Source organism: Aethalodelphis obliquidens, unplaced genomic scaffold, assembly GCF_003676395.1.
Source record: "Aethalodelphis obliquidens isolate GAN/ISIS:26980383/991018 unplaced genomic scaffold, ASM367639v1 scaffold12, whole genome shotgun sequence".
Taxonomy (NCBI): domain Eukaryota; kingdom Metazoa; phylum Chordata; class Mammalia; order Artiodactyla; family Delphinidae; genus Aethalodelphis; species Aethalodelphis obliquidens.
Window position 1 is genome coordinate 32,594,013 of NW_020837956.1, and position 19,588 is coordinate 32,613,600.

General features: G+C 39.1%; 1 protein-coding gene across 1 annotated transcript in view; it reads left to right on the plus strand.

Moving 5' to 3' along the window:
- The window catches only part of NBAS (NBAS subunit of NRZ tethering complex), a 287,599-nt gene that overhangs the window by 233,077 nt on the left and 34,934 nt on the right, over positions 1–19,588 (plus strand). The window contains exon 38 of the mRNA XM_027113927.1: positions 7,028–7,223. Coding sequence (XP_026969728.1) covers positions 7,028–7,223 — 196 coding nt within the window. The remainder of the gene's footprint in view (positions 1–7,027; positions 7,224–19,588) is intronic.

A 19,588-nucleotide genomic window follows, 5' to 3' on the forward strand; every position in this document is an offset into this window, starting at 1 on the left:
CACCATTCAAAGAGGGAGAAAGACTTCCTTCAAAACTACTGAGTATTTTAGGAGTCTTTGTTTGTTTGTTTAAATTGCTGCTTAATCACAGTAGCAGCTTCAGCTGTCTTAAAGCTTCGTGTATATTGAACAGTGTCAGATCATTCAGGCTTCATTGAGCTCTTTGGAGTTACCTAGGGACTTCACATTATTTTTAAAGCACACAAAAGACCCCGCCCCCCCCCAAAAAAAAGGAAAAGATAAAGAAAGCCCACTAGAGCAAATTGAATCCAGTTTCTACTTACTCTTCCCGCTCTGTGAGGCAAAGTGAATCATCAGATGATCTCCAAGTACCCCCAGTGCATGAGCCCTCTGTTCTGTGATATGAACCCTGCTGAAAGCCATGGTCGCCAACCAGGAGGGTGGATCCACTCTACCACTGCAGTGTTTTTTGGGGCCACCTAAGGTCATATTTATTACTTCACAGCTGCCCTTTCTGCTGCATTACAGTGAGATGTGTCCATGTTTCTATTGATGAACGAACCTCAAGAAGATTTTCTGATTGGCGTACATTTGAGAGCAGCCACAAAGACGTTGTTAGTGTTTATTTACCAAAAGTTAAGATTTGAGATTGGAATTCTGCACACACCAAAATTATTGCCTTTGTAGGAATTTGTCTTTTAATATAACTTGATTATGATAATTATTTGAAAAAAAATCACACTTTTTATACTACTGCAATGCCATTAACACGTTATGCATTCATTTGTTTTCAGTTCCCTTTTACTCTTTGTCAGGTGCCCCAGTTGTTTCACGGGAGCTGATGAATAGAAGACATTGTCCTGGGAAATGTCTGCTCCACCCCGTTCCATGTGTAGTGAGGAAAGTGTGCGCAGTGTGTGGATCGGTTCCTTAACTGAGTTCAGGGACCGACCCAGAATATGGGCACTTACGTCTCTCACTGTTCGCTCACTCACGTTTACTTGCTTTCCACCCCGGGCCCGCCCACCTGCCTGTCCTTCTCCCTCCATCTAGCCTAGCATGGTACAGATCAGTTTGCAAACTCATTTCCTACTGAGGCCAGGCAGGTAATGGAAATGAGCAAGGTGGACAGGGCTTAAGGGAAGGTAGGAAGTTTGGAGGCAGAGGGGTACTTGAGAGCTCAGGACGCCTTATCTAAGGGAAACAGCTGCCAGTGAGTCCTTATCTTCCAGCATTTAAAGGGGAGCTACGTTGTTAAGAGAGTGGATCCTAAGAGATCTCATCACACGAAAAAAAACCATATTTTTCTTTTTCCTTTTTGTATCTACATGAGATGATGGATTTTCACTAAACTTACTATGGTAATCTTCACAATATATGTAAGTCAAATCATTATGCTGTACACCTTAAACTTAGACAGTGCTGTATGTCAATTATATCTCAATAAAGCGGGAGAAAAAAAGAAGAGCTGGTAAATCTTCATTGTGTAAAATTTCTAAATTTTGAAACATTGGTATATACTGTGTAAGCCAGTACAAAACGCTGGCTGCTGGTTTATAACTTCAATCTAGAAGGTTGGACAGAGTGACCTTCTGTTCCCTTCAGGCATTCCAGTTCTATGACATTTATATTTAGAAGAAATCACAGAGGTCTATGTTTGTCTTGTCTGAATGCAGTCTTTCCTTCTCCCATTCTGAAATAAGAACAGTTTTATTTTGTGTAGTGCATCATGATATATAAAGTGGTTTTCATAATTACTGTCTCTTTTAATAGACCATAATCATTTAAGTTCAAGGTTGGGTTATCGTCATACGTTTATGCCATACAGAATCTGCATACTCTTATACAAAGGATCAGCTTATTAATATTCTCAGAATCTGTCTTTTTTCTTTGATTCAATAATTGCCTTTGTTTAGTTGGCATTTCTTTTCTGTTCCTTTGTAGTTTTGTGAATATCCTCCTATACTACCTTACTTACCTAGTAGAACATCATATTCTCAAATTAATCATTCAGTGAACCTAGCTTTGTTGTCATTGTTGCTGCTCTTGTTCTTTTCTGTTAATAGAACTACTCGTATATTTCAGAAGACTCCTTATCTTTTGAGCCAAAACTGATTGTGTGAATGTGTGTGTGTTTCCTTTAGTAGTTAATTTTTTTTAAAAAATAGTGTACTGAATTACCCTGTGTAGTACAATAACCTCCCCCCACCACAGAAATCCTCATTATAGGGAAAGAGGTAGAAGCAAATGTCTGTGTATTTGCAATGAAACTGAGATATTTTTCTCTATTACCTATTTTACATCTTTTTAAAATCATTTGTATATCTCTTTTATAATAAGGTAAAAACGTTTTGAAATCATGTTCTCTTTTTATTCCTAAGCTCATTAAACCCTCTCCTTGCCTCCATAAAATGCTATAAAAATGGAATCATTTTCCTTCCCATTCTGTTTTTTTTTTTTTTTTTTACATTGTAAAAGTCGTAGTTGGGGGCTTCCCTGGTGGCGCAGTGGTTAAGAATCCACCTGCCAATTCAGGAGACACAGGCTCAAGCCCTGGTCTGGGAAGATCCCACATGCCGCGGAGCAACTAAGCCCATGCACCACAACTACTGAGCCTGCGTGCCACAGCTACTGAAGCCCGTGAGCCTAGAGCCCGTGCTCTGCAACAACAGAAGCCACCGCAGTGAGAAGCCTGTGCACCGCAGCTAAGAGTAGCCCCTGCTCGCCACAAGTAGAGAAAGCCCACACGCAGCAATGAAGACCCAACGCAGCCAAAAATAAATACATTTATTAAAAAAAGAAAGTTGCAATTGGTTATATTTTACCCACCTGCTTATCTTGAAAAATTTCAAACCCACAGAAAAGTTGCAAAGATTGAAAAATAATGACTATATTCTCTTCCCCTTGATTCACCAATTGTTAACATTCTATCACAATTCTAACATTCTGTTTTTCTTTCTTTGCCTCTGTGTATGTGTGTGTGTGTGTGTATTTGCCGAATCATAAGAAAGACTACGAATTTTAAAAACTCAAATTGAAATTAAAATGTAAACTATTTTGCAGCTAAAATCTTTAGGAGATACTGTCTAGTCGATTTCCTGGACAGCTTTTCCTACAGAGCTGCCTTTCATTTCTGTGCAGTCTTATTGAGCACAAATGTTCACAGTATATAGCCAAGCTCATCTGTAACATAGTGCTTCTAGAGCACAATGTTTCTGTTTTAGGAATGAGTTTTCGTAATTTTATTATGTATTTGAACTATCAACCAAAACTTAGAGCAGTTTTTTCCAAAATGTCCAATGTTATCAACTGCACAGCAAGTTGTTAGGTAAAAGGAATCTAATGACTTGGAAAACGCTATGATAATAATCTCTCTGTATCACATCAGTACCTGAATAATTTTAATCTACTGCCACAGTGTTCTGGAATTTGCCCCCATTTGGTTCAGTAGCATCGCATAGTGATTGACAAAGCAGTAACATCGTCTAAGTTCAAATATTGGCTCCACGACTTACTGCGTGACTGTGGACAAGTTATTAAACGTCTCTTTGGTTACTTCCTTATCCACAAACGAGATGATAACAGAATACATGAAAAAGATAGTGACGATGAAGTGATGTAATTCATGGCACACAGTAAGCTTTCATAGTTTTTATTATTAACAATTTTCATTCTTGTTCACTGTATGCAGGTCTTGCATTATTTTCGTAACTTCCATCCTCTTCATGACTCCAGCTTCTTCCCATTCTAGCTCATCCTACCTGCTCCCCTCTTGGCACTTGGGTGACAGGGTCAAAAATATCAGCTTCTTATTATGTGAAACTGGCTTGGACTCAAAGCCCAAAATGTACTTTAATCTTCTTTTCTCTTGAATTACACTTAATTTGACCAGTGCAGGCCTCACCAAAAGGGCCTGAGCATGCCCCGGCCTGCACACCTCTCTAAGCACTACCATGACTATGATATTTCACTGCTCAGAAACCCTCCATCATTCCCATTCCACACCAGGTAAGACCAATGTCCTCAGTAATCATTGCTGCCACTAATTGAAGTTCTTCGTTATGTGCCGGATAATGTATTATGTGCTTTATTATTTCATTTTATGTATTTCATTCTCAACCACTCCACGAGTAAGGGGTTATTACCTATCTCCAATTTACAAATAAGACACTGAGGTTCAGAACCGTTGCGTGACTTCTTGGTCAGTGTAGTGCTGTCAGGAAGTGGTCATTCTGGGAACTGAATCTGGGCTGATGTCTGCAAAGCCTGTGTTTTCAGAGCTTGAACGTGCGCCACCTTTTCAGCCTGTGTGCGAGCTCCTGGTTATCCAGGTCAGGAGACCTGTCCTCACTTTGCTGTCTCCTCTGATTGACCCCCAGCCATCTGTGCTTTTATTGCTCCCTGAACATGCTATGTCCTTTGAAATCTTGGACTTTTTTTTTTTCCCTTGCTCTTCTCTTTATCTGGATTATATTTTCCCACCTTTCCACTTATGTGCCTTCCATTTGCCCTTTGTGATCCGGTTCAGAGGCCACGTCCTCTGTGAAGCCTTCCCTGATTTTACTCTTTCTTCAAAACAATTGTTCACATTTATATTATGTTAATATTTAGAGAATAGTCATTTGTGAAGTCTTTCTGTTTCATTGTATTATTAATTCTTTGAAGGCACAGATCATATAATTGTTCATCCCTGATCATCCAGTACAGGCTAGTACTCTGTTGATGCTGATAATAAAATGATGATGATTATTCGGATGATGGTTGCTGTTTATTAAATCCTTCCTCTGTGCCACATACAATTCTGGGTACTTTATATAAGTTATCTTGGTTGCAAAGACTCCAACAGACACACTTTCAGGACCTTTGTCTACTTAACTGTAAGACGGGAATGATGACATTCATGATTTTTATTGAGAGTTGTTAGGAAAAGATTCATAGGTCCATCAAATTCCAAAATAATACTCTTTCCACTACACAATACTGTCTGTTTGCTTTTCAAGTAGTAGATATCCAGGAAATATTTATAGCATTCTGCTTCTTTTGCACCCCAGTTTTGACATTTCTGATACGTATAAAGAGTGGCACTCATAGGTAAAACTAACAAATGTCTGTAAATTTAGGAAATGCTTGAACCACTTGTCCATGGCATTTTGTAATATATTTTATTCCTAAATACAAATAACGAACTTTTTTTTTTTAATTTAAATTGCCCTGAAATTGTATTGGCAAGTGTATTATAGAATGCACACTGAGAGAAATACTCAGTGGTATTGTAGAGTTCTATTCTCAGAAGTTTTAAAAAAATTTTATGTGGTCTTGTTAGTTCATGGAATTTGGAACTTGATGTAGGTGATTTATTGGTGAAAGCCTAAGGATCTGGTTATAAAAGAATGTATATAAGTCAGGGCTTTAACCTGGATCTCTAGGACCTTGTGGAAGTGAGGCTTCTGTATGAGTGACCTCTTAACAGTCATCGATGGTAGTAATTCATCGACATCATCATCAAATAAGTTGTTTTCCTAAGATGGTCCATTTGGGATTATAAATGAAAAGATCCTAGTACTGGATAGAAAGTTGTACAAATGTCCCCTTCGACAAATTCTTTTAGACCTCCCAGTTCTTTAATAATCACACATTCATATTTTATTTTTAAGGTAGTATCAAATTTGATACTCTAACCCCTTATTTAAATTCTATCACAGAAAAATAGTAGAAAGAACATGGACTTTGGGGTCATACTGCACTAGTATAGTTGTTGTGGGCATACACTATCACTTCCATGAAGTCTCTTTCCTCATCTATAAAATGGAATTTACATGTACAGCATGATGACTATAGTTAACAATATATTATATATTTGGAAGTTACTAAGAGAGATCTTAAAAGTTCTCATCTCAAGAAAAAAAAGTTTGTAACTATATCAGATGATGGATGTTAACTGAACTTACTGTGGTAATTATTTTGCAGTATATATACATAAATCATGACGTTGTACACCTTAAAGTAATACAATGTTATATGCCAATTGTATCTCAATAAAACTGAAAGAATTTTCAATAAAATATTTACAAAGTAAATATATTTACTTTGTATAGTTATTGTCGACTAGTAATAGTTTATATAAAATTACCTAATGATGCCTGGCACTATTAGTATCATTAGTAGAAATAAACCATACTTTTTTCTTTTTCTTTGAATTCAGAGTTATTAACTAGTTGATGAGATAAGCCATTCATGAAAATTGTATTACAAGAGTTATTTTGTTTGCCAAGACTAAAATAATATTTCAATCAAAGATATTTTCCAGATGCCTACCTGGTTATCCAAGACTCTAGCACCCTCCTATGTAAACTATTATCAATAGAAACAGTTATCACTGTAAAGCAGTGTTCTATTGAAAACTGTTTGATTTGAAAATCTTTAATTTTGCCCATTGAGCTAGTTGTCGATTCAATTCAATACAAAGAGAGTCTTTTTTTTTTTTTTTTTTTTTGGGTTTCGCGGGTCTCTCACTGTTGTGAACTCGCCCGTTGCGGAGCACAGGCTCCGGACGCACAGGCTCAGCGGCTGTGGCTCACGGGCCTAGCCGCTCCGCGGCATTTGGGGATCTTCCCGGGCTGGGGCACAAACCCATGTCCCCTGTATCAGCAGGCAAACGCTTAACCACTGCGCCACCAGGGAAGCCCCAAAAGGGAGTCTTTTAAGCCCTGGGAACTGGATGGGCACTGGGCATACATCTTCATAGAACTTTGAAATAAGCCGTGCCTCTTAATAAACTTTGTTTAAGAAATGGAGTAGCTAAGAACATACTGATTATGTTTATCTGCTTTCTGTAACTCATTTGAATATGATACTGTTTAAAAATCACATACATTTTACATAGGTTTTAAACACCTAATGTGGTTTGCTTTAAGCCATTTAAAACCTACATTTTTCCTCGCAGTAGGAAAAAAAATAAAGTCACCCAACAAACAGTTGTTTAGATCAGTCACCACATTTGATTACTGGAATTAGAAACTACTAAGTCTTTTTTTTTTTCTTTTTAATCTAACCCTTGATTTTGCAGAGAAGAGCTGGTGTCCTCTGAGGACCTGCTGGAGTGGCTGCGGCCTTTCTGTGCTGACGACGCCTGGCCCGTGAGGCCCCGCATTCAAGTGCTGCAGATTCTGGAACAGTCATTTCACCTGACCGAGGAGGATGGCAGGCTCCTTGTGTTCTTTAGAACGGAGGCCATCCTCAAAGCCACTTGGCCCCAGAGACAGGTAAGGGAGCATCTGACTGCTATTTCTTGATTACTTTAAACCACCTTCAGGTGAGCAATCAGCTTGCTAATGCAAACTTCCCGGTGTGTTCATCAGTCCAACTTTGTAGTAGTTAAATACGTGCAACAGATTTTGTTTTTATTTTTCCGTGTGTTTGAATATGCATAGTAGATGATGCCTCAGTCACCTAACATGTGTATCTAATTTTTCTCTTCATAGGGTACAGTCAGGATTTTTCGTAGTATCAGTTAATTATGGCAGCTCACCCTTTCCCTGGAGAAATGCAGATCTAAGTGGAAATTCAGCATACAGTATAGCTATTTCATTTCTTTTATGCTCTGCCCAGGCGCTGTTATGCCGTCCCTTCTCTTCTGTACACACACAGACAAAATGCAGCAGGCACACGAGATCTTGGTTCCTCCGTATCATCCTTCAGGGCTCACTCAGTCCATCACCTGTCTGGACCCTTCCCTGACCATTTCAAACGTAATTCATTGAACCTTGAGGTCCACACATTTGATCTATTATTATTACTGCTGTTACTACTACTACTAAAAGTTTTGTCTCCCCACTACCTGAAAACAGAGAAACCCTGGAGGATATACCTATCATTTTTCAAATTCCTCTAAGTACGCTGTGCACACGTTCAGAGCTTAAATGCTTGTTGATTGAGTAAGTGGAAATGCCAATTCCTAAATCGCAATACGGTGGCTGTTGAATTTTGGCTTAGATTCTAAACTGATGCGTCCTGAAAGCATAGGATCTAAGAGTCAGCACTTAATCAAGCGCTTTAGCTTGCAGAGTAGACTACAGGCCAATAAAAGTTAGAAAATAAGACTTCCTAGGTTAATCTAGTCTGCAAAAGAGTTTCCTGGAAGTCTGATTCCAACTCAATTGACCTTCTAATTTTAAAGCTCTGCTTTATCATTTCTGTTTGTTTCCTTATTATTTCATTTAAAGAACAATGAACTTCTTTTAGAAAAGAACCAAATATTAAGGACATCTCGAGACTCCTCTCAGAGCATCTTTAGAATTACCTCACATATTCTTATTTCCCTCTGTGAGAGAAACAGGTAAATACTGTTATCTATTCTTCAGAGTTAGGGAATTTGAGATTCAAACAAGATGGACTTATCAAAGATTCTCTAATCTTGCCACATTGCTGAAATGGATTGTATCAAAAGTCACTAATACCTGAATAATACTCTCTGAAGCATCATGACCATATCACATTATTTAGTGTCAGCATTTCGCTTTGAATTGCATCAAGAGACCACTAACGGGCTTTTTCAGGAGCAGTCTGTGAACACTAACGCAATGGGCTATGACATATACTCCAGGCCCCTGGCATAGTGAATGCTCGAGGTGTGCTTGTTTTCAGCAGACCCGAAGGTCCCCAAAGCATCTCGGAGGTAAGCTCCAAACTAGGTCACATTATTTTTGCCGTGTGGAACCTTAAGTTCTGACTCATCCTGAAACAAATGAGCGCTCTGACTTTTATGTACTTTTCTGACAGAACCTCCATTTTTCAAGTTCTCAGCCTTTTTCAGTTGCATCTTCCTTGATGCCTCTGTCCTGGCAGGACGATGAGGCCGGCTTCTGTGGTTGGAGCCTCACTTCATGTCAGATCTCTGCACCGGAAATGTTATGAAGCAACGTGGAAACTGGGAAAAGAGGAAAATATCCATCTTACCTGTTGTGTTGACACATTAGAACATACACTCTGATATTTGGGTCTAAATGCTTCAGAAATAATATAAGTATAACTACTATTTCTTCTTTTGAGTTTTCCTTGATGTTCCAGTTATTCAGAGAACAAGTTGCAGCTTTTAGATGACTTCTGGCTATTTCTCAGATTTTAATTTCATCTTAGCTGAACTTGTTCCAAAGACAGTATTTAAGGGAGCTTAGCTTTGTTAAGACTCCTTTTCCATGTACTTTTCTAAGCTGACTTGACCTTAATTTCACTGAATACACACTGTTGTCTCTCATTTGCAAAGTCTGCGTGTTGCTCCTCGTTTGGCCAGTGTTTCCTCTGGTGCTGTGAGCTTTTCAGGCCCTCAACAAACATCTCTCCAGGGTGTCTCTTGACTTTAGTAAAAGTCATCTCATGTCTCCTTCGCTTTTTACATTTTCTACCTCCTCCTACTTTCCCTCTGTATAAGAACAATTTCCTGGTCCTTGGAAGCTAATGATCTGAGTTTCTTAACGTATTTGGTAGTAGAAATAAGGAAACTACCATACATTTAGGTCTTTAATCCATTTTGAGTTTATTTTTGTATAAGTTGTGAGAAAATGTTCTAATTTCATTTTTTTCCATGTGGCTGGTAAGGATGTGGAGAAAAGAGAACTCTAGCACACTGTGGTGGGTGTGTAAACTGGGGCAGCCACTATAGAAAGCAGTAGGGGGGTTCCTCAAAAAATTAAAAATGGAACTACCATATGATCCTGCAGTTCCACTCCTGGGTGCATATCCAAAAAGAATGAAAATACTAATTCGAAAAGATACATACGTGTCAGCGTCCATAACAGCACTGATTACAATAACCAAGATATGGAAGTAGCCTAAGTGTCTGTCTACAGTTGAATGGATAAAGAAAATGTGAGATATATAGATATACAGATATATATCTCCAGTGGCATATTACTAGGCCATACAAAAGAATGGAATCTTGCCATTTACAGCATCACAGATGGATCTGGAGGGTATTATGCTTAGTGAAATATTAGGTTGGCCAAAAAGATTGAATTTTGGCCTTTTTCTGTAAGATGTAACAAAAAACCTGAATGAACTTTTTGGCCAACCCAGTAAGTCAGAGAACGACAAACAGTGTATGTTGTCACTTTTGTGTAGAATCTAAAAAAATAAAACAAATGGATATTACAAAACAGAAACACACTCATAGGTACAGAGAACAAGCTAATGGCTGCCGGAGGGGAGAGCGGTAGGGAGAGGGCAAGGTAAGTGGAGGGGATTAAGAGGTACAAGCTATTAGGTATAAAACAAATAAGTTACAAGGATGTAATGTACAACACAGGGAATATAGCCAATATTTTATAATAACTGTATATGGAGTATATCTATAAAAATAGCAAATCATTATGTCATACACTTCAAACTAATACAACACTGCAAGTCAACTGTGCTTCAATTAAAAAAAAAAACTACCATAATGGCTTAATTATGTTATTCATTTGTAGACTTCTTCAAAATAAATTAAATCACTGAGTGTCTCCTCCTTCTCCTCCTTTAAAAGTTAAGTTTTCTATGTCAGCCTCGCCTTGCTTATTCAGATCTATTTTGGAGGGCAAGTGAATTTGGTAGGGGAACGCTGCCTTATAAAATAGCTGTTTGCTATTTAGAAAATGAATGCAAAAAATTTGTAACATCAGAATGGAAGTAGCAACAACCTCTGGAATGCTGTAGAACTATGCCCATAGTTTAAATTTGAGGTAGTCTTCATTACTGTTTTTAAAAAACTATGTTATCTCTCACTAGACCGGTAGAAAGATTGGGGCGCTGGTGGACAAATCATATGCATGTGTCTCCATCCTCCCTCCACTGTTGTTTATGATCTCGGAGAAGATTCTTAAACTGTGAGCCTTGGCTGCTTGGTATGTAAAATGGAGCCTTGAACCAGAGGAGTCAGAGGATGGTTTGCTCACCTCTGTCATTTCTTCGACAGAGGTCGTCTTCATCTCCATATCCCAAACACCTAGAAGACCCCAAAGTGCTGATTGCACAGGCTCTCATTTTCTTAATTTCTCCCTATCTCCTTCTCCATCCTCAAAGGTAATATTAAGGATAGAGACAGTCTTACAGTGTAAAGATAAGAATAGGTAATGACATTGCAATGTTCAATTACCAGAAAACGTGGGACTGCTACCTTCACTGAGGCTGGTAATCCTCTTAGGCAGACTTTGCATACATCAAATAGGGACTTAATATTTAATTATCCTCAAGGTGCCCAAAGTAGTGATCCCGCTAATCAATGTGTTGCTGGGAAACCAGCCAGCTCCTGCAGAATACGGGCCCTCATTTTTCAACAGCTTGAAAGGCCTTCGTTTCCGTCCCAGAAATGTGCCCCAGCTTGGTGAGCAGCAGGGAGACAGAGGGGAGGGAGGAAGGTAGAGGGGGAGGGGAATGAATGTAATGTGTTAATTCCCTTGGTACAATTTATCTGAGTTTTTCAGGTTTTGTAATTTTCTAGTTAACTGGTACATGAAAAATATGGGTCAAAATACTGATGTTTCCTTAGAAAATTTCATACCCCATCACCTCAATTTTTTTTTCTGTTTTTATGTAAAAAAGAACATGTGGCTTAGAGTTTCATTTCACTTCGTAAAATTTCAGTCTGTCTGAATTTGTGGTTGTAAGTGATCAACAGAAAGAATTAGCTTAAGACAACTTCTAACCTCATTACAAATTCATTTATACATGGAAGGATACATTAGCCCTTCTCATCAGAGGCCAGCTTGGCTTCATTTGCCAAAACATCAACAAAATACTCACTTCCTTGTCAGACAGAGCTCCGACAAAGATCAGCAGGAAAAGTTAAGTGTGCAAAGCTATATTTAGTTCATTACAGAAGAATTACTGTTACCTTAAATGTCTTCAGAGCTAAGACTCATTGCCATAAATGATTTTCTTAAATATAGGATAATATTTGATGTTAAAAATATGTGTTCACACGAGTACTTCTCTAATAGCCATGAAATCACAAATTCCTAGAACTGGAAGACACGTTCAAAAGCATCCTTGTTCAGTAGTCACATTTTATAGAGAGGGATGTGGATGTCCAAAAAGGAAGAAGTTACGTCCTCAGATTTTAGCATAAATGTCACCATTTCCAAAATGACTACATCCACCCAGTCACAACCTATTTTATGAGCATTTTTCTCTTCTAATCACTTACCCCTATCTGCTAACTTCTTCCCCTCTATCTGTCTGTCTATTTATTATGTGATGTCTTTCTTCTTCCATTAGAATATAAATTCCATGAGAACAGGGATCTTACAGACACTCAGTAAGTATTTATTGAATAAATGAATATTAAATCTTAAAAAACATGTCCAAGGTCACCTTTAAAGTGGCAAGGCCGAGACTCCTGACGTTCAGTCCGACATTCTTGCCATGAATGATGATTAGACCATGCTGCTTCCCCCTTACATGCAAATAAAATGATTTGCTTGGAATAATGCAACTGTTTCCTTAGAGAGTGGCCTGGTGCTTTTAGATTGGTACTATTTTGTATTAACTTGCCGTATTTTGCCGATGGTGATTTCTGACCAGCTAGTTGCTTCTCATGTGGAAGCAAACAAATCAGAAGCACGTTGGTCCACATATGAAAAAGAAATCAATGTGCCTTTCTTCCTAAAATGATTAAAGTTAAGCGAACATCCGTATCACTGGGTTCTGCAAATGTTTGGAGACCTTGAGAAGGTCCTTCCTTATGAATAATGGGTTCTTCCTTTAAAGATTTCACCCTCTTGTCACTGGCATCACTGGGGGAAGATAAGGAGACTGTGGACTGTGTCTGTCCTAAGTGCACATCACTGCACTTCATCTTTAAAACAGCCTTGCAAAGTAGTTACCGTTCGCTGTGTTTTAGATGAGGTCACGTGACCTAGAAGATGAGGTTACATGACCTGCACAGCTTGTGAGCTATAGAACTGGAGTTCACATCCAGTTCTGTGTGATCTGGAAGCCTGTGTTCTTTTTGGCCCTATAGTACTCCTCTTCCTATTTGCCAGGGGAATACATTCAGCAGTAACATTTTGGTAGCATGCTCTGCTGTCCTTTTCTCTTCCCACTGTCACTTTATGTGGATTGGATGTGATTAAGTGTGAGAACTCAGGAGTTTGATTCAGAGAACAGGAAACATTGCTTCATCTTTTAGCATTTTTCACTCTCTCAATACACAGCATTATATGTGTCAATTGCTGCTCAGTTAAAACATTCTGAAAAATGTGCCTAATAACTGCTGTTTGAACTGTACGTTATGTGAAATATTCATCGAAGATTCTTCAAGCGTCGATTATGCACCGTTCACTGTGCTACTCTCTGGGGTTAGAAAAAGAGACAAAGCAAATGGTAGTAAAGCGTTTGGGCTCTTCACCAGGTAGACCTGCATTCAAATCCCAGTTTCACCACTGACTAGCTCTGGGGACTTGAACTAGTTACTGACCCTCTTACAACCTCAGTTTCCTCATGTGTAAAATGGGAATAATATGTGTGAGGGTTAAATGGAATGGCACATGCAAAGCTCTGACTCCGGTCCAGGTAGATGGACGCTGTTGGTGTGGGGACTCCTATCCGATGGAGAATGTAGATTTGTGAACAGAGGAGCAAGTCCTCTAAGTGCTTCGGTGCTGTGGTGAAAGTCTGCACGCTGCGTGGGCTCAGGAGGGCAGGCAGCTGTTCTGTCTGGAGGTGGTGAGGAAGACTGCTCTGAGGAGGGCATCCTTGACCTGAGTTCAGCACAGCTGGGTGTACGGTGTGGAAGCAGGAGCCACTGGGAGATGAAACTGGAGAGAAGCAGGTCAGACGGTGGAGCTGCCCCCATGTCCTGCTCAGCTTTTGCCCCAGTGACCCTAAGGCCTCCCGGAAAATTGGTGCCCAAGAAGCAGCGTGATCAGATCCAGGCTTTAGGAGAAGCCGTCTGACCTCTGCGTGAACATGGGACTGGAGGGGCACCAGTTAGGGGACAGAGGCTGTGGTCAGGTTGCCTGACCTTGGCCCTGAACTTTGTATCAGCTTCGAAGATGGAAGAGGATAGAAAAGAGAGCTGAAGGAGTTTCTACCAGTGGACTCAGTGACTGCTTGGGTGCAGGGGATGAGACACGAGTCCAGTGCCTTTCTGATTTCTACTAAAGTTACCAGGGAGGAAGTGGTGCTCCTTAGCTAGCTAGGAAATACAGAAGAACCCGGTTTTGTGGAGAAAGACACGAAGTTCAGGGCTGTCAGTAGTGTGTTTTAAATCTCAACAGCACTTTTTTGGGGAGTGGGGGTGAAATAGGGAGGCCCTGTTTATCCCCTTCACGCAGGCAGATTGTCCTCATAGCCTTACGTGGGTCTTAGTTCACAGCGACCACCTCCTGGGAAATAAACTTGAGTTTAGTAAATGTCACTGCATGGGGATGGCTTTGACTCCATCGCAGGGCACCCTTCCCCGGGGTCTGCTCAGCCCAGTTGGCTTTGTTTATAGTGGGGCAGTTATATCCAAGTGCCCTTTGCTTAGTAGCAGTCGTGCTCCCAAGGAGCTGCATTGCTATTGTCTCTTCATTCCTCTAATGCATTAGAGGGAAAAGTTGAAGAAAAATAGGGGGAAAGAAGCAGGAAACGTACAAGTGTTTGAATACCGGAGGGTGGTGCGGATGTGAGGTAGTTGGATGTAAGTTCTCTAATTTTTTTAACTTTTCATTTTGAAAATTTTATATTTAATACCAAAAAAATGATGTCAACTATACAAAGAATTTTACATATTCTTCATGTTGGTTCACCAAATATTACCATCTCAGATGACTACAGCTAACACTGATACAATACCTTATCTTTTTTACCCATCATTCAGATTTTGTCAGTCGGCCCACTAATGGTTTTTTCTGATCCGAGTCTGGTGCAGGTCACACGTTGCACTTAATGCCATGTCTCCTTAGGGTCCCGTAATCTGAAATAGTTCCTCATTCTTCCCCCCCACCCTTTTATGACCTTGACATTTTTTAAAAAGCACTGGCCAATTATTTTATAAAATACCACTAAATTTGACTTTGTCTGAGTTTTGTTCGTGTATTCAAGTTGTGCTTTTTTTTTTTTTTTTTCCTGCGGTACGCGGGCCTCTCACTGCTGTGGCCTCTTCCGTTGCGGAGCACGGGCTCCGGACGCGCAGGCTCAGCGGCCATGGCTCACGGGCCCAGCCGCTCCGCGGCATGTGGGATCTTCCCGGACTGGGGCACGAACCCATGCCCCCTGCATTGGCAGACTGACTCTCAACCACTGCGCCACCAGGGAAGCCCAAGTTGTGCATTTTTGGTGAGAATACCACAGAAGTGATTTGGGGTCCTTCCCACTATGTTATCTTAGGAGATATACGGTACTGTTGTGTTCCTTTACTGACAGTGTTCATTTTGATCACTTGATTGAGGTGGTGTCAACCATATTTCTTCTATATAAAATTACCTTTTTTCCCTTTGGGATTAATACATGTCTTGTGTTGAGGTACTTTGAGATTGTGTAAGGACTGTTTCTCGCCGTACTTTCACCAGCTAATTTTAGCATGCATTGATGACTGTTGCCTGAGTTAATGATCACTGTGGTGTCTCCCAAATGGTATTTTTTATCATTTATTCTCCCCCGTATGTATTTATTCATTTATTTATTTATTTACATCACTACAAGCTCAAGGATTCTCATTTTGTTCTGCGGTTGTAATCTATTACTATCGCCATTTTAATGCTTTGCTCAGGTCTTCTCCTGCATCCTTTTGACTTGTGCCCATCCCATCACTGTTTGAACCACAGATGTTCGAGACCCCCTTATACTTTCCCTGCCTGGAACTGGATTCAGTCATTGACTTTAAAGAGCTTGATTTTTTAAACGAAGAGTGACATTTAGAAGCCAAGACTCGGGTGCTAGGTGTACTCATTGATGCAGTGGTATTATAGTTTCTAGATCCTCTTAGGGGACAGAGCACACATATGTCTACATCTATTTTTATGTCTGTCTATATTCATTTTCAAAACCATGAGTTTGTATTGATCCTTCCAATTCCAATCCAGTTCCACACAGTTTAGTTTTCTCTCTTTCCTTATTTGTGAACTCCTTTCTCTGTCAGTGAGAAACTTGACTCTCATTATCCACAATGTATTTATTTATTTGCTTAATCCTAGAGTACACATAAAGTAGTTCTGGAAATTCCAGCCAACTTACTAGCTAGAATATTTGTGTAGAGCTCTTTTTGTCTTTAGCCTTAGAGTAATAGTACTCAGAAATCTTTTTTCAAGGTTACTTCTCCTTCCCTCTCTCTCTCCCTCCCTCCCCTTCTCTCTCTCTCTTTTTCACGCGCACACACACACACACACCACCTCCACTGTGATTTGCTTATTCACTTATAGATTAATTTTATATCTATTTGTATGGTTTTTGCTGTTCGTGTTTATTTCAATTATGGATCCACTTTCTGAATATGTGAAACATTTACATGGAATGTGAGAGAACATTCTTTGGAGTTTGGCATTCTTCCTTTTTCACTTACGATACTTTGAAGTTTAGACATTCTTGGCCTGTAATTGTGCTGAATGTATGGGTTTTATTTAGTTTATTTGTTCTTGTTCTTTTTGTTTTGGAGGATATGTAGGTATTCTATATAGAGAATATATAGGAGGCCACATAACTCAATGGCCACCATTTTCTTCTACTTCGCATAATTCTCTGGATAACTTCTAACTGTAATAAAAATAGATTCAAAATAAAAACTCTGGTCATTACAGCAGAAATCTGTTTTTACTTAAGCTGAGAAGATGCTTCACATACTATCAGTTTTCATGTTTTTTAGAGCCATCTATGAACCAAACATTAGGCTTTGTATGTGTATCTTATCATTCGAAACTCATAATAACCCTTTTTTTGAATAAATAATAAAAACATTTACTAGAAGTTATGTTTTCCTACATCCCTACAGGTGGAAGATTTTGTCCATAGAGAAATGGCAATCAATTGTTTACAGTTGATGTTTACATAGGGATATTAGCATATTTAAAATGTTTTCAGACAAAATGAGCAGAATGTCCTGGTCAATGTCCTGAGCAAACAACATCACATTTTTAAATTTTTTTTTTTTTTTTTTTTGCGGTACGCGGGCCTCTCACCGTTGTGGCCTCTCCCGTTGCAGAGCACGGGCTCCGGATGCGCAGGCTCAGCGGCTATGGCTCATGGGCCCAGCCACTCCGCGGCATGTGGGATCTTCCCAGACCAGGGCACGATCGCGTGTCCCCTGCATCGGCAGGTGGACTCACAACCACTGCACCACCAGGGAAGCCCAACATCACATTTTTAAAAGATGCAGTTACTGGAATAAATTTTGGGATGTATACTGGATAGATAATTCTGTATTATGCAACATTTGAAATTAGCCGTGTTGGCAAAAAAGATGTTTCGGTGTGGACTTCCATGGTTCCAGTCAAGGACGAGTCAGTGGTGGAACGTGTCATTAAACACAGAACAGTAGAGAAGCTGATTATAAGACAAAGTCATGGATCCATTTTTTTAATGAGGAATTTTGTTGCTTACATAATTATCTAGGCAGCCAAATTAACATATTTACAAGAAAAAAAGGAAATTTCCTAAATCACAGGAAGATTTTGACGCAGGTCTCCCTGTGATATCACTATGAAACTGATACAAATCATAATAACCCTTTTGATGGAAGTGATCTTATCATTCCATTCAACACATGAGCAAATAGGCTCAGAGTAGTTAAGAAATCTTTATAGTACCTCTGCTAAAACATAGCAGAATGATGTATAATAATGAACTACCAATACTGTGGCTGCCATAGTGGCTCAGTGTTAACTCAGTGTTAGATACCTATAGAGGTGTGTGTGTATGTATGTATATTGTCCTGTATTATGTTATATATTATGTTATGTTATATTATTTTCAAAGTACCCTGATAGGTTAGGTATTATTACCTTATTTTTACAAATGAAAACACTAAGGCTTGGTGAGGTGTTTTTACATGGTCACAGAGCTATGAGGTGGCAGGGCCAGTAGTCCACCTGAGTCTGAATGATACACTACAGTGCAAGCATTTCCAGCTCCATGAATTATTCTATTAATACTTTATCAACATTAACTAAAAAACAAAGTCTGGCCTTAAAAGATTGGCTTGTATAGCAGTTCTTTAAAGTAGACGTGTATTTGTGGAGACTCTTATGGCGTGATTGATTATTTGTCCTAGAGAAAAAATTTGTAAGGCAAATCTTCTTATTTTAAAACAAAGTATTTTCCCCCTCTCATATGTCTCACTTAAAAATGTTTTCATTAAATATTATATTTAGCCGTGAGAAAATATATATTGAAGTTACAACAGCACTTACGGAGAGTGATTATGGAATGCTTTATTGTGTAATTTCTATCTTTTGAGATACAATAAATTAAGTAGGCTGTAGAACATGGCTCATAAGTGTGGTTGCTAGCTTTTTGTGTATGTTTATGTGTTTATGCACCACACATACAGCCTCAAACATCTGGAAAACCCTTTGGAACTTAATTCTTTCATTGGGTTTCCCCCCCTCCCAAGGGCATGTTTGCTGTGCCCTAGGAGAGACTTTTTATGGCAATAGAGAACCATTTATTCTTGAGGAGTTCACAAATATACAATGATATACAATATCATTTTCCTAATATACCTTAGGAGAGAAGCAGAGGCTAAATGTTTGTGCTCATCACCAGACCTAGAGGCAAAGGTGGGAAATAATTCAGTCTCTCATTTCTTTGTTCCTTATCCGTACACCCTCTCTTTGGTAGATATTCTTCCCTCCGCGTGGGCTAGGGAAGGCTGTTTGAACCTTCAGGCTGTCTCAACAACACATTTTGCCTTTATTATAAGCAGTGCAAGATATAGTACTTATGAAATTCTCTCAGTAGCTACATCTATTCTTTAGTTCTCTGCCATAGAAATGGGAAAATCTCCTAGAAGATAGCTATCCTACTTTTAGTATTTAAACTTTAGTCCTATTTCCACAATTTTATGTTTTCTATTTAATAAAACTTACAAATACTCAGAAATGGACATGATCGTAATTTCCGTTCTGTTTATATTCTCTTATCTAAGAATAATAATCAGTTACTATAGTTAATAGTAATAATACTGTGTACTGAGTACTTATTGTGTGCCAGATACTGGTGTAAGCACTGCTGAGATTGGTGGGCTAAGTCTAACAGCTTCTGACTAAGTCCAGCAGAAGCTTATGACTTCTTTGTCTTCTAAAAATTTGACTTTCCTTCACCAGAGAGCTTGATTAGACCCAGTGGACACAACAGACAGTGTTGGCCACCAGAAACCTTATAAAAGGAGTAGCTGTAACATACAAGGGTCTAGTATTCTAGAGATCATTTCTGTTACCTTTTCATATTTCTGTATATCTATTGAAGTAGGGATTTTTGTTTGTTTTGTATTTTGAAGCCCTGTGTACAGAAAACTCAGTCTCACTTTACTGTGTTCGTGAATGGAGTTGCACAGTGCGTTGGTAACTTTAAATCAGGTGTCATCATATGAGCCTTTTAGAACAGCTCATAAACTCACATTCAGGATAGGAATATGGTGACTAATGATACTACTATCAGTAATAATCCTCTACATGTT